Here is a 13,053-nt window from a genome sequence, read left to right on the forward strand (position 1 = left end):
TTGGCCATTTTTGTGTCTGAAGAACTTTCAAATGTGCTGGCTTTATATAGACACGAAGCTTGGCAACAAAAATTGTGTCTTTTAATAAAAAGAACGACCTTTATCACTGGTACCAAAATGACCCAATACTCAAAATTTCTTATGTATTTTTATTAGACCTGTGTTGAAAAGATCGATCCTCCGATTTTGAATCGATCTTCATTTAAATTCCCATGGATCGATCTGTACGCCCAAAGATCGATCTTTTAAATTGCTTTTAAACGCTGTTTTTGTGTGGAACATGAACGTATGTCTAGGGAAAATGACATGGAGGGAAGCAAATCTGGGTGGCACAACCCCTCCAGTCGTTTCACCTGCACCTGCACCACCAAGAAAAACATTACAACAACTGCACCGGCACGGTACGAGTTCAGTTCTGTTATGTGCCTGTCTGTGTTTGTTACACACTCAGTTTAAGAGCAAAGTGTATAGCCATGGTAATGCATGATGGGTAGTGTTTGGTGGTGGATATAAGCTTCATGTGGTGCGTGTAAAAGCACCATTTTTACTATCCAGCAACAGGGACTGAATAAACTACACACTGGCTGGTGTTGTCAAGAAAAGAAAAATTCTATACATATGTGTATATATAAATACACACACACACACACACACACACACACACACACACACACACACACACATATACATATAAACACATACATACATATATGTATGTATGTATGTATATATAAATATATATACACAAATATAGATAGATAGATAGATAGATAGATAGATAGGTAGATAGGTAGATAGAACAATTTTAAATTAAGTGTAGTATCCAAAAAAAACAAAAAAAACAAAAAAAAAAACAAAATTAGTTTTCCAACTAAATATAGGACAAATGTAGAAGAAATACAGAGAGAATATGCAGGAAGAGAAATATTGAAATCCAGAAGAAATGTAGGATGTATCGCCTCCAACCACAGATCAGGCACCCTTCTTTTAACCACAAGAGGTCAGGCCTCACAGTGATTTGGGTATGCGGTTTAGTTACACTTTAAGTATGGACTATGCAGAGTATGGATGTAAATAAACAAATGTGCCTCAAGCAAACCAGCGAAGTGGTTATGTGTTGTGCAATGAAATGTTGTGTCAGTGCAGACGTTAAACGCAGGCAAGCTACTTTGGCCATGAGTCTACACAGATGCGCTCTGTGTTTCATGTGACTGTAGCCGGTGTTGAAGACAGGAAAGGTGACACGTTTTTCACATTATGGCAGTGAAAAAGTAGCCAACCCAAGTTTCAGTGCATGATGTAACAATAGCACTGCACTCACACTGCTCCAATGATGCATACATTATACTGAAGTCAGAAAATGCAGCCGGCACTATTATCCTATAAATATCATTACTGAAATTTGTAGTATTGTCTCACATGTATTGGAGAGTATTACTATTAGTGTACTGTACAACACTATTCTCTACGCTCTCCTACTGCATCTATCAGTACTGCTTTGCTGCATAGACACTGCCTTTGCACACCGCGCTGCCTCCTCCTATGAATGCATTTGATCTACAACCATTTCTCTCTTCTTAATGAAGTTGCCTTACTCCACAGAGGTTGCCCTATTCCTGGGTGTAACTTCTATCCTGGCTTTGCTTCACCTGCCCAACAATATCCTTATGTCTTAGTGCTGACTATGCCTCTTCGATGCCTCTCTTGGGTTCCATTTCCCCTCTTCTAAAACAATAGGTACCAAGCTGCACTCCTGACTACTGATCGCAGGTATTGTTTCCTCATCTCTGTAAAACCTTACCAGTATCCCCTTTACACTGGATGTGCTCCCTGATATAAGGTATATCTTCAAGGCACACTCAAATAAAAAATATTTCAGCCTAATTAAACATCAATGTAAATGCCAGGTTTGGGTGTTTACCTCAAAATTGAGGAGAAGGAGCTTCTTTCTAGAACCACAATCTTGTACCAATATTCAGTAATCACAGTAGTTCAAAGTCCATAGTAGAGGAGGATATGGCCCCCAAAGCCAATAGTGCCAAAGGCCCTCTCCAAAACATGATCTGTTTTTTGCTTTTTTGCATCTAGAAATATGTAGCTTGTGTGCCATTACTGTCACTGCACCTAGCGTATTGCTGCTGCTCTCTCCGCCTACACATAAAACCCTGCTGGATGCAACAAGTACAAGTGAGCTCTCTAGGGTATATCAAGGGTATGACAGTTATAATGGATAGTGTCCCAATGGTTTGCTAATTTCATGTAAGTGTTTATAATTTCACTCCTATAGAAACAATGAACTTGTTACATACCAAAAGTGACAAAAACAAGTGTGTTATTTCTAATGCAGACACCCTGCTGAGCCCACTGGTGGCACTAGTGGGGTCATCCAAGCAGGCAGGTTTCATCCTCTAGCCAACATCGATGTTGTCATAAAACTTAAACTATTACAACCACCACTACGACTGTTACAATATTTTGGCCTGCAGGTGGTGTTAGAAGTAAGGTCATGGACTCACCAAAGTTGACAGTTATCATCATCTAGCCAATGTGAATGTTGCAACCAAATTTCATGGCAGTGCAAAAAAATAGTTCTTGAGACATTAGTGTGCAAGATTAAAAATTTCAACTGCTGGTGGCGCTAGAGGAAAGGTCATGGAGTCACCAAAATGGACAGATTTCTGGCTCTAGGCAACCTGACTTTTATCACAAAATTTCATGGCAGTCCACCAAATAGATTTTGAGATAATCCACTGCAATACTGACGTTTTGGTTTGCTGGTGGCACTAGGGGGAAAGTCATGGGGTCACTAACATTCCCAGGTTTGCAGGTATTCCCGGGCTCATCCAGACAACATTAATGTTGTCCCAACATTTCATGGCAATCCACCAAATAGATCTGGAGATGTGATCTGGATATGTCCCTCTGGATCCAAGTGCTGACCGACTGACCCACACGATGTCGTATAGGCCCCCACTTCCCAATGGAGCAAAAATGTGTGTTGAATATAGAGTGAAAATACAGTGTAAGCTAACAGTAAAAATCAACTACCTGACATAACAGCCAGACTAAATCTGTGGGAGGCTCCAGGGCACTGAAAGGCTCCATTTACACTTTGGTCTAATTGCACTATTTTGCTCTCAGACACCCATCATCACTTAAGTGCTCCATTCATACAAACTCTGATTCAGCAGGCAAGAGCAACTGTACATGCATGATTACTTTACAATCATCATTCAATTATTAATCTTAGGTTCTTCAGTGATTTGAGTGTATATTTGTCTGATGTCAAGGATAGTTTTTTCTCCATTTTTTTTTATCAATGACATCCTCACCTAACCACTATGAATCTGACTACCTGAATGACAGCTCTGTAATAGTATTAGAATGCAGACTTCTGAAGTCTAATTAACTAAGACTGACAAAAGATGAGAGCCTTTATCGCTTATATATTAGCCATATAAATGTAAATGTGAGAACATGATACCAACCTCAGTGTTTTCAGTCAGCACATGCTTTGTGGAATTAAAGGGAAACTGCTGGACAGACGCATCTACAGTATAACAAGTTTTAAAAGCCTACTTTTTAATGTTACCATACAACATTTGTATGGACGTCACACTAAGTGAAAGCCTACATAATGTGTTACATGACAAAAAAACATCTATCAAACTGTTTTTAATGGCATCTGATTGGCAAGCTATCTTGGGACAGTTGGCACATGGGCGGGCAGCGGAGGAGTTTAGAGGTGCTAAAGTTCAGGCAGGAGCGATGCAGCACCCTGTGTCCTGCCAACAGCTTTACAGTGGCGCAATTCCTGACTAAGTTGTTGACCCATGGCCCCCACCTGCCTGGTCCGTGCATTATGATGAGAGGGCATCAATTTTTCTCCTATGCTGCCAGCCACACCAGAAGGCTTTTGACTCATGCCCATCTGTCCTGGTAGTACATACATTAAGTGAAAGCCAAGCTATTGGCCCGCTGTCTAATTCAAGTGTGCCACAAGTAGTTATATATTGTGTGAATAGAATTTTGACAAACAACTTAATAAAGAGAGCAGTCATCAAAGATAAGGTATATTCATTAGTTTCCTTTGCAGCATCAAGAGGTGCTGTTGAGATGTTATGATACACACATTTGGAAAACTTTATATATAAGAGACAAACATTACCTGCCCAGGATGGATGTCTAAGTAATGCAGCACCTCTTTTAGCATCACAGGTGTGTGTGGAGGCTTCTCACATGAATCAGAGGAGAGTTCTTGAGTTCTGTGCAGAGAATCAGGGCCAGAAGATGAACCACTTGTAGTTGAACGAACACTGAACCTCCAGGACATCCAGGTTGTCCAAGCAGCAAGAGCTGTTTTCCGTGACTTTGGGTTAGAGCGCATGGACACATGGTGCATCATGATCCCAACAACAATCTACGGACAGAAGCAGAAAAAGGCGGTGTGATGACTTAAGAAATGATATGTACGATGCGTAGTGACTATTACTGGTCTTACATTTGAGCTTTTTCAATATACATAAATATTTGTACTCTTATTAGGGTCTGTGCCACAACGAGCTATCAAATCAGTCTGATTACAATGACTCAAACTACAGTGCATCACTACAATAAAACAAGGGACATTTATATATTTTAAAATTTTAACCTCATAAAAAAGACAAGTGTTCATTTAGCACCTAAAACACTTGCAGTTTATGAGCACTTGTAGCCTATATATTACCTCCTCAAAAATCTGGTTTATTATTTCCAATTATCTTCAATGAAAATGAAAAGACATTTATTTTGTTGTTTGCAATCAAGAGCGCGTGCTCCTTTGTGTATGTTTGTCAAGAGCTTGTTTGTAGTAGCTCACACTAGCTGCTATCACATATACATGTCAGAACAAATACAGACATACAGTACAGGCCAAAAGTTTGGACACACCTTCTCATTCAAAGCGTTTTCTTTATTTTCATGACTATTTACATTGTAGATTCTCACTGAAGGAATCAAAACTATGAATGAACACGTGGAGTTATGTACTTAACAAAAAAAGGTGAAATAACTGAAAACATGTTTTATATTCTAGTTTCTTCAAAATAGCCACCCTTTGCTCTGATTACTGCTTTGCACACTCTTGGCATTCTCTCGATGAGCTTCAAGAGGTAGTCACTTGAAATGGTTTTCCAACAGTCTTGAAGGAGTTCCCAGAGGTGTTTAGCACTTGTTGGCCCCTTTGCCTTCACTCTGCAGTCCAGCTCACCCCAAACATCTCGATTGGGTTCAGGTCCGGTGACTGTGGAGGGCAGATGACCTGGCCTCCACAGCACTCCATCACTCTCCTTCTTGGTCAAATAGCCCTTACACAGCCTGGAGGTGTGTTTGGGGTCATTGTCCTGTTGAAAAATAAATGATCGTCCAACTAAACGCAAACCGGATGGCATGGCGCTGCAGGATGCTGTGGTAGCCATGCTGGTTCAGTGTGCCTTCAATTTTGAATAAATCCCCAACAGTGTCACCAGCAAAACACCCCCACACCATCACAGCTCCTCCTCCATGCTTCACAGTGGGAACCAGGCATGTGGAATCCATCCGTTCACCTCTTCTGCGTCTCACAAAGACAGGCGGTTGGAACCAAAGATCTCAAATTTGGACTCATCAGACCAAAGCACAGATTTCCACTGGTCTAATGTCCATTCCTTGTGTTTCTTGGCCCAAACAAATCTCTTCTGCTTGTTGCCTCTCCTTAGCAGTGGTTTCCTAGCAGCTATTTGACCATGAAGGCCTGATTGGCTCAGTCTCCTCTTAACAGTTGTTCTAGAGATGGGTCTGCTGCTAGAACTCTGTGTGGCATTTATCTGGTCTCTGACCTGAGCTGCTGTTAACTTGTGATTTCTGAGGCTGGTGACTCGGATGAACTTGTCCTCAGAAGCAGAGGTGACTCTTGGTCTTCCTTTCCTGGGTCGGTCCTTATGTGTGCCAGTTTCGTTGTAGCGCTTGATGGTTTTTGCGACTCCGCTTGGGGACACATTTAAAGTTTTTGCAATTTTCCGGACTGACTGACCTTCATTTCTAAAAGTAATGATGGCCACTCGTTTTTCTTTAGTTAGCTGATTGGTTCTTGCCATAATGAATTTTAACAGTTGTCCAATAGGGCTGTCGGCTGTGTAGTAACCTGACTTCTGCACAACACAACTGATGGTCCCAACCCCATTGATAAAGCAAGAAATTCCACTCATTAACCCTGATAAGGCACACCTGTGAAGTGAAAACCATTTCAGGTGACTACCCCTTGAAGCTCATTAAGAGAATGCCAAGAATGTGCAAAGCAGTAATCAGAGCAAAGGGTGGCTATTTTGAAGAAACTAGAATATAAAACATGTTTTCAGTTATTTCAACTTTTTTTGTTAAGTACATAACTCCCCATGTTCATTCATAGTTTTGATGCCTTCAGTGAGAATCTACAATGTAAATAGTCATGAAAATAAAGAAAACGCTTTGAATGAGAAGGTGTGTCCAAACTTTTGGCCTGTACTGTATAGTTAGCCACATCACATTAACACCTCCCAGCAGTAGCCCCACACATTTTCTCTCCTTTCACCGAGGGAGGATGAGGAGTTTTCTGACCATCCCAGCTCTGGCTCAGCTGGGAAGGCCAGGAGAAGCAGCCCGTGCCTGAATCTCACCACTTCCCACTGTGTCCCCTCTGACCACATTAAGACAGAGATAGAATTTAACATTTCTCTGAATACAAATAGGGGCTGATATCAGTGACAGGCAAAATGTGTTAAAAGCTGATAATTACTAGGGCTGTAGTCTGTTAGTCGACTGGTCGATTTATTGGTCGATACGTTCTTGGTCGACCAAAATCTGATTGGTCGATTATTTGCCGTGTTAATTTTATCAGGAGTAAAGCACTAAGTGCTAATGGGGGTGTTTTCAGAACACCCTGTTTCACACGTAACAGTCTGTCTTCAGAGCACCCCCTTTGTTTTAACAATTTTGGATTAGCCCAACCCACTGGCAGAGACAGATAGGTAGGCCCGTATGTTCTGAACTGAAGAAAAAATTAGGCCTGGTTTTCCAAATATTTACTTAATTAAGAACATTTAATGAACATTTAGTCCTCTACCATGTCAAAGACACTGTCAGTGTGGCAGCATTTTACCAAAATAGATGGAAAAATGTTGAATGCAAACTTTGCAAACAACAGTTTGCATATCACAGCTCAACGACCAACATGGCATATCACCTAAAAACGGTAAGCTAACATTTCTGCGTTAGGTTGCTCCGTCAGTTTTGAGTATAAACATATCAGAATTGGCATATTTCAAAGTTTTAGTCTAATAATTGTTTTATAACTGCAGGTGCACACCCACGACAACGGTAGCTTGACATAGTACTATTTTCGGAAATCATAGGCTATGATATTGCATAGGTGCACGTGATGCAGCGCTGTCAGAGCCGACCGACTCAAGTGTGTCATTCAGCGCAAAATAATTAGGTCAAAAACGATTTAATATACCGCAAATACTAGTTGTTTATGTTTATTTATAATTCATTTAGGTGGACAAGGCTACCAGGTAGGCCACTGCCCAGTTAATTAATCTAAAAATAGTAACTTTTTTGTATTCCCGCCACCCCCTGATTAGTCAACTTTTGGGTGAAATTTCAGGACTTCAGTCAACCAAGATTTTATTTGGTTGACTACAAACCTAATAATTGCAAGTTAAGACAAATGCAGCCAAAATAACTCAGGACATACATAATTATGAAATCTGAAATATATTTTAGATTGTTGAAAAGGTACACAAATGTTTTTCATGACAAATAGAAAAATCTGGTGACACATTTGTCTCTTTCGCTGTTGCCCTCGGCCAACGCTTCCAATGTGTGGTGGCAAAGTTGTAGGAATCACTACTGTTCACGACAGTGACAGATCAGATTGCTGAATTGATTAGCAGGGGCTTCCACTCATAGATCAAGGTACCCTGCGTGAACATGGATTTTACTACATTTTAAAATACTACTTAGAAAGTGGTGAAGACCTTGCCTTTGGGAGAGAAAAAAAATACCACTTTTGACTGGCCACTATATGATGTAGTCTATGGTTGAAGTGTTCTGTAATGATCCTACTTAGGATCAGAGGCTCAGACTTTGCTAACATATTATTATCAATCAAGTATTTTAAACAGCACTACTGTAGTTGAAGCAGTAACTGAAGTAGTTGAAGCACTATGTGAAATACTTGAAGCAGTAGTTGAAGTACTTCAGGCAGTAGCTGAGGTAGACAAAGCAGTCCATGAAACAGCTAAATCAGTGATTTAAGTATTTCAGTGTAGTAGTTTAACTATTTGGAGTTAACATGTTTATTTATTAATTTCCTATTGTAATCAATAAATTGAAGAAAATTTAAAACCGTAGTAGTAGGCCTAAAACAGTAGTAACATTAGTGGTAGTAAAAGTATAGTAATATCAGTAGAGGTAGTAGTACTTGCATTAAGCAATCAGACTGTTGAATGCCTCTTGAACACTGCTAACACACTGTCACTCCTGCTCTTTACACAATATATTTATTGGTAGTGTTTTAATGGTCTTGATATTTTTATTATGTTTATTGTTTTTTTTTTATTGTTGTTTACTATTGTTGCTGGTGTCGACGGGAGGCAAGACCTAAGATTTTTGCTCTTTCTTATATGTAATATGATGAAGATGCAATAAAGTGAATCTGAATCTGAATTAGCAGTTGTAATAACAGCTATAATTCAAATATTTCAACTACTACCTCAGTTATGACTATTTCTATTCCTGCAGCAACTTTTTAAATTTCTTAAAGTACTTAAAATATTATTTCAAATACCACTTCTATCAAGTAGTGTTTGTCCCTCAGACAAGTAAATATATATTACTTGTCTGAATTACCCAGGTGAGGAAATGACAGGTTTTTAAACTATTGGTGTTTTTTTAAAAATGAAACTTTCATTGCATTTTCTTTTGTTCTGCAGTGATGTAGTACATTAAGAGATTATGTGCATTTGTGGCAAATTAATTTAGGTTACATCGATGCATTACCCAGTGCCTGACACACGCTTAGCTAAATAAGACACATATAAAGACCATCTGAGACTTGAGTCAGACTCATAAAAAAGGATTTGAGATGTGTCTCAGACTTGTCATTTGAAGACTTGAGACCCTGACTTCGACTTGAGGTCAAAGCCCTGAGACTTGAATCAACTTTTGTCGCAACTGTGCCCGACGTCACGCTGCGGTGGCCAATCGTGTGGCCGAGGAACAGAGAGTGGACAGAGTAGTCCATATGGGCGCACGGTGCCGCAACGCATGGACCTGTGTGACTGCGGCCTCGGAGGCACAATCTTGCATGGCTTAGAGCAAGAATGGTGGCACTGAAGGCACCGGGCACTCACATGCACCACTGTCAGCATGGTAGCCATCCAGGTGGTTAGACAAGAAGACAGTTACCCACACGAGTGAGAGTGCTGGAAGGCTTTGAAAGACAACAAAGAGGCACACCTCTGGCCACAGGCAGGTTCACGTTAGCCAACCACGTTCAAAGCTAACATGGGGCAGGATAAGGTTTAAAGCGCTGTCGGCGTTATCACATGTCCACCATACATTTCGGGGCGATGGGCCTTACTGTGTATTCTCTTCTCGACAAGTGCCCCGCAGCGTTTAATAAAGCATCCTCTTTTCCCAACCGTGTACTTTACAGCAACGTTAAACGGTGACTGCGGGTGTAAACATTGAACGGAAGCATTGCAGCCGACATTGCTGTGCCACCACAGAGGGTGTGAATGACTGCATACATCGTCGCAGCTCACACAAACATGGAAGCGAATGTTAACGAACCACAACTGAAGTTATTCTGGGTGATAAATGATGTGAAGGAGACTGTCTGTGCCTCGGGAAGTAACCGTAAACCATGCTTACCGTGGCTGACGGACGTGTAGCCCCACCTTCAGCTAGAGAAGCACGCTGATGACGTCATTACCGCCTGTCCAATGAGCGGCGAGTCACATCCAATCTGCTGTGGTAGGGGAAGAGAGCTTGTTTTTGAAAATATTGGCGCTGATGTGTTAAGATCTAACGTTAGCTACCGAGTCTAGCTTCACCCGATTAGCCTTGCCTCATAAAAAAACATTGGTGATTGGATCCGCAAATGCAAGTCGACGGTTACTGACAAAAGGTAAGACGTATATCATACTGCTTTTCGACTTAAAGGGAATAAATTAGCCAACGCTTACTAAAACCAGCAGAGGATTAGCCTAGCGTTAGCACGTTAGCAATTGTAAGTTCGCTAACGTTAGAGTTAGGTGACTGGAGTTAACCCTCGCTCTCTGTTGACCCTCTGTTCACGCCTCTCGCCTTTTAAGTCGTATTACAGCGGACGTCACATCAAAATACAAGGTGAAAATTGTTAGTGCTAAAGGATAACATTTCCACGACGTAACACTAACATAACATACCCCGTAACTAGTGACTTGTCGGAGTCGTCCACCTTTTTTGTGGGCATAGCATCCGTGCTAGCTAGCTAGCGTTATATTCAACACCCAGTCCCTCAAGCGGCTTTTATTTTATCTCGATAACTATATTGAATGAAATGACTTGTCTCCCTCGTCTAGTATTTTAGTTGTCAGTTGTCAGTGTTTGTCTGAGGCATGTTTTCCTTGTTAATTCTGTGTAGCAGTGATGTATGTAGGTAGTTCCGGTTGATAAATAAATTAATATTTTTTTTGACTAAGATGTGTGTATACATGGGATGAGAGTAGTCTAAAGCATTTCGTACTTGTTCACTCACTCTGAAACAGTTCAAGTCCTCTTTACCGGATCTGAATTTGTCATTAGTTATCAGGTCCGTCTCTTAACACCTTTCACTGAAGGTGCAGCCACAGATATTAGGTGGGCAATGAAATCTCAGACAGGGTGGGAAATTAGCATCAGCCACCAGCCAAATGCTGCAAAAAAAAAAAAAAAAAAAAAGAACTGCCTGGCCGGTAGATTTCAGACACAAAATAATAATTTACTATTGAGTAGCTGGTGAGTTTGAAAATGTATGTCAGTCGCTGGCAGATGTTCACATTTTTAAAGGTTTTTTTTTTTTTTCCCCACACTGCAAGTGACTGCAGAATACTGCATTTTTAATCATTCGTCAAAAAACGAAAAGATTCTTCCATTACAAGGATGTTTATTACCTCCCAGAGTCTTACTAGTTTGTTTGCCTATACCTACCACGACCACACCCCCTTTTTTGAAGGACATCTTTGTCATTGCAGTACTGTACTGTCTCCATTTCTGCATATTCTTGTACCTGCCACCACCGTCCTTGTACGATGGCACCTTTGTCAGTTCATTCTTTTGTCTTATGTGTGTTGTGCTATGAATCATGATTGCACTACTATTACATGTTAATTTATATCAGTTTTCTTACAATCGACATGGTTTTTTTTTGTCTGCTTACTACATGTATGCAGATCTGTTCATATAATATACTAGACTGGTCTGTAACTTCAGAATCATGTAACCCTGTAGGCATTTTTGAGGAAAAGCACTTTATCTGTTGTTTCTGTATGATTTTTTTGTGCTGAATCCATTTCTGCCGTATGCCAAGCTGTAAAAGTTACCGTTTAGTCATAATTATTGATTAATTAGCATGATTATTGATTAGTCGCCCAAAGTTAGAAATGGCTATCAGTTTCCTATTTGTCAATATTCTATATATGATTGTTTGGTATCATTGTAAAGGGGACCTTCTCAGCTTTCATTTAAGCACATGGGTGTCTCTTTCTGACAAACACAGAGGTCACATGACCTCCTTAAACCATAAATTAAACACATTTTCCCACATTTTTCGCCTAAACTATATAGTTTCTTTTATCCCTGTGGGATCAAGGGATATCAAGGACCCAAAAGACAACAACCACAATACCTAATGGACTTTGAGAATTCAGGAAATGTATGATATACCCATACTATTTCTTTGTGAGAGGTTATTGTGAGCCTTAAAATAGCAGTAACTGACTCAGGCCCATTCACCTCCATTCATTCTCCAGCATTACGTAAAAACAACCTCACCAATTGTTTACTGTAGATATAATGATATTATTACTAATACAAATGTAATAATAATCAAAGGCCAGGTAGACATTTTTCATCAATTTAATGAATTAGTAAAATTAACTGAACGTGGCCACTAATTACTGTATTTCACCAATTAATCTCCCGGCCGCAAATAGCCGCCTGGTTCTTTTAAACGCCTGGTAGTCCAGTCATTTTATGAAAACACCTAGGACAAATTGCAATAGTAAAAAACTCAACTGATTTTGTATCCTCAGTTTGTCCTGAGTGAGGAGAAAAAAAGTCCCAAGAAATCCCATTAGTGGAAAGTTTAGAAAATCACCTCTATATGACCACATATTACCAAAAAACACTGTTTTTAACACACAGGGGAAAGGGGTTCCAAATTTTACTTTCAGATATCACTATAAAAATTCACAAGTTGATTACACACACAAAGACAAGAAAAAAAGTCAATTACAAGTTCTTTGAATTATTCTGTTTACACATGCATATCACACATTATCTGATTTGATATGCGCTAATAAGGAATATAAGGAATAAATGCCAGAGGAGACATTTAAACAGTGAATTAAATGGTTAATATATATATAGTAACCTTGAATTAAAAGGTTACTATATAACAGTGAATTAAAAGGTTACTATATATATAGTGACCATTTAATTCACTGTTTAAATATCTGTTCTGGCATTTATTCCTTATATTCCTTATTAGCGCATATCAAATCAGATAATGTGTGATATGCATGTGTAAACAGAATAATTCAAAGAACTTGTAATTGACTTTTTTTCTTGTCTTTGTGTGTGTAATCAACTTGTGAATTTTTATAGTGATATCTGAAAGTAAAATTTTGAACCCCTTTCCCCTGTGTGTTAAAAACTGTGTTTTTTGGTAATATGTGGTCATATAGAGGTGATTTTCTAAACTTTCCACCAATGGGATTTCTTTGGACTTTTTTTCTCCTCACTCAGGAC

General features: G+C 39.6%; 2 protein-coding genes across 5 annotated transcripts in view; one reads left to right on the top strand and one right to left on the bottom strand.

The window, feature by feature from the left end:
• mettl15 (methyltransferase 15, mitochondrial 12S rRNA N4-cytidine) overlaps positions 1-10,504 on the bottom strand; it is a 110,628-nt gene extending 100,124 nt beyond the window's left edge. Inside the window, exons 1-3 of one of the 3 annotated variants that reach the window (XM_030046246.1) lie at positions 10,470-10,504; positions 9,934-10,030; positions 4,169-4,420 (exon numbers count right to left, since the gene is read on the bottom strand). In XM_030046246.1, coding sequence (XP_029902106.1) covers positions 4,169-4,405 — 237 coding nt within the window. In that variant the 5' untranslated portion in view covers positions 4,406-4,420; positions 9,934-10,030; positions 10,470-10,504. The other 2 variants (XM_030046255.1, XM_030046264.1) reach the window with 2 other exon arrangements.
• kif18a (kinesin family member 18A) overlaps positions 10,039-13,053 on the top strand; it is a 41,935-nt gene continuing 38,920 nt past the window's right edge. The window contains exon 1 of one of the 2 annotated variants that reach the window (XM_030046226.1): positions 10,039-10,189. The gene's annotated coding sequence lies outside the window, so the exon portion shown is untranslated. Of the gene's footprint in view, positions 10,190-10,392; positions 10,411-13,053 lie in introns of those variants that run through there. The other variant, XM_030046233.1, reaches the window with a different exon arrangement.

The sequence above is a fragment of the Myripristis murdjan genome, chromosome 3 (genome assembly GCF_902150065.1).
Source record: "Myripristis murdjan chromosome 3, fMyrMur1.1, whole genome shotgun sequence".
NCBI lineage: Eukaryota > Metazoa > Chordata > Actinopteri > Holocentriformes > Holocentridae > Myripristis > Myripristis murdjan.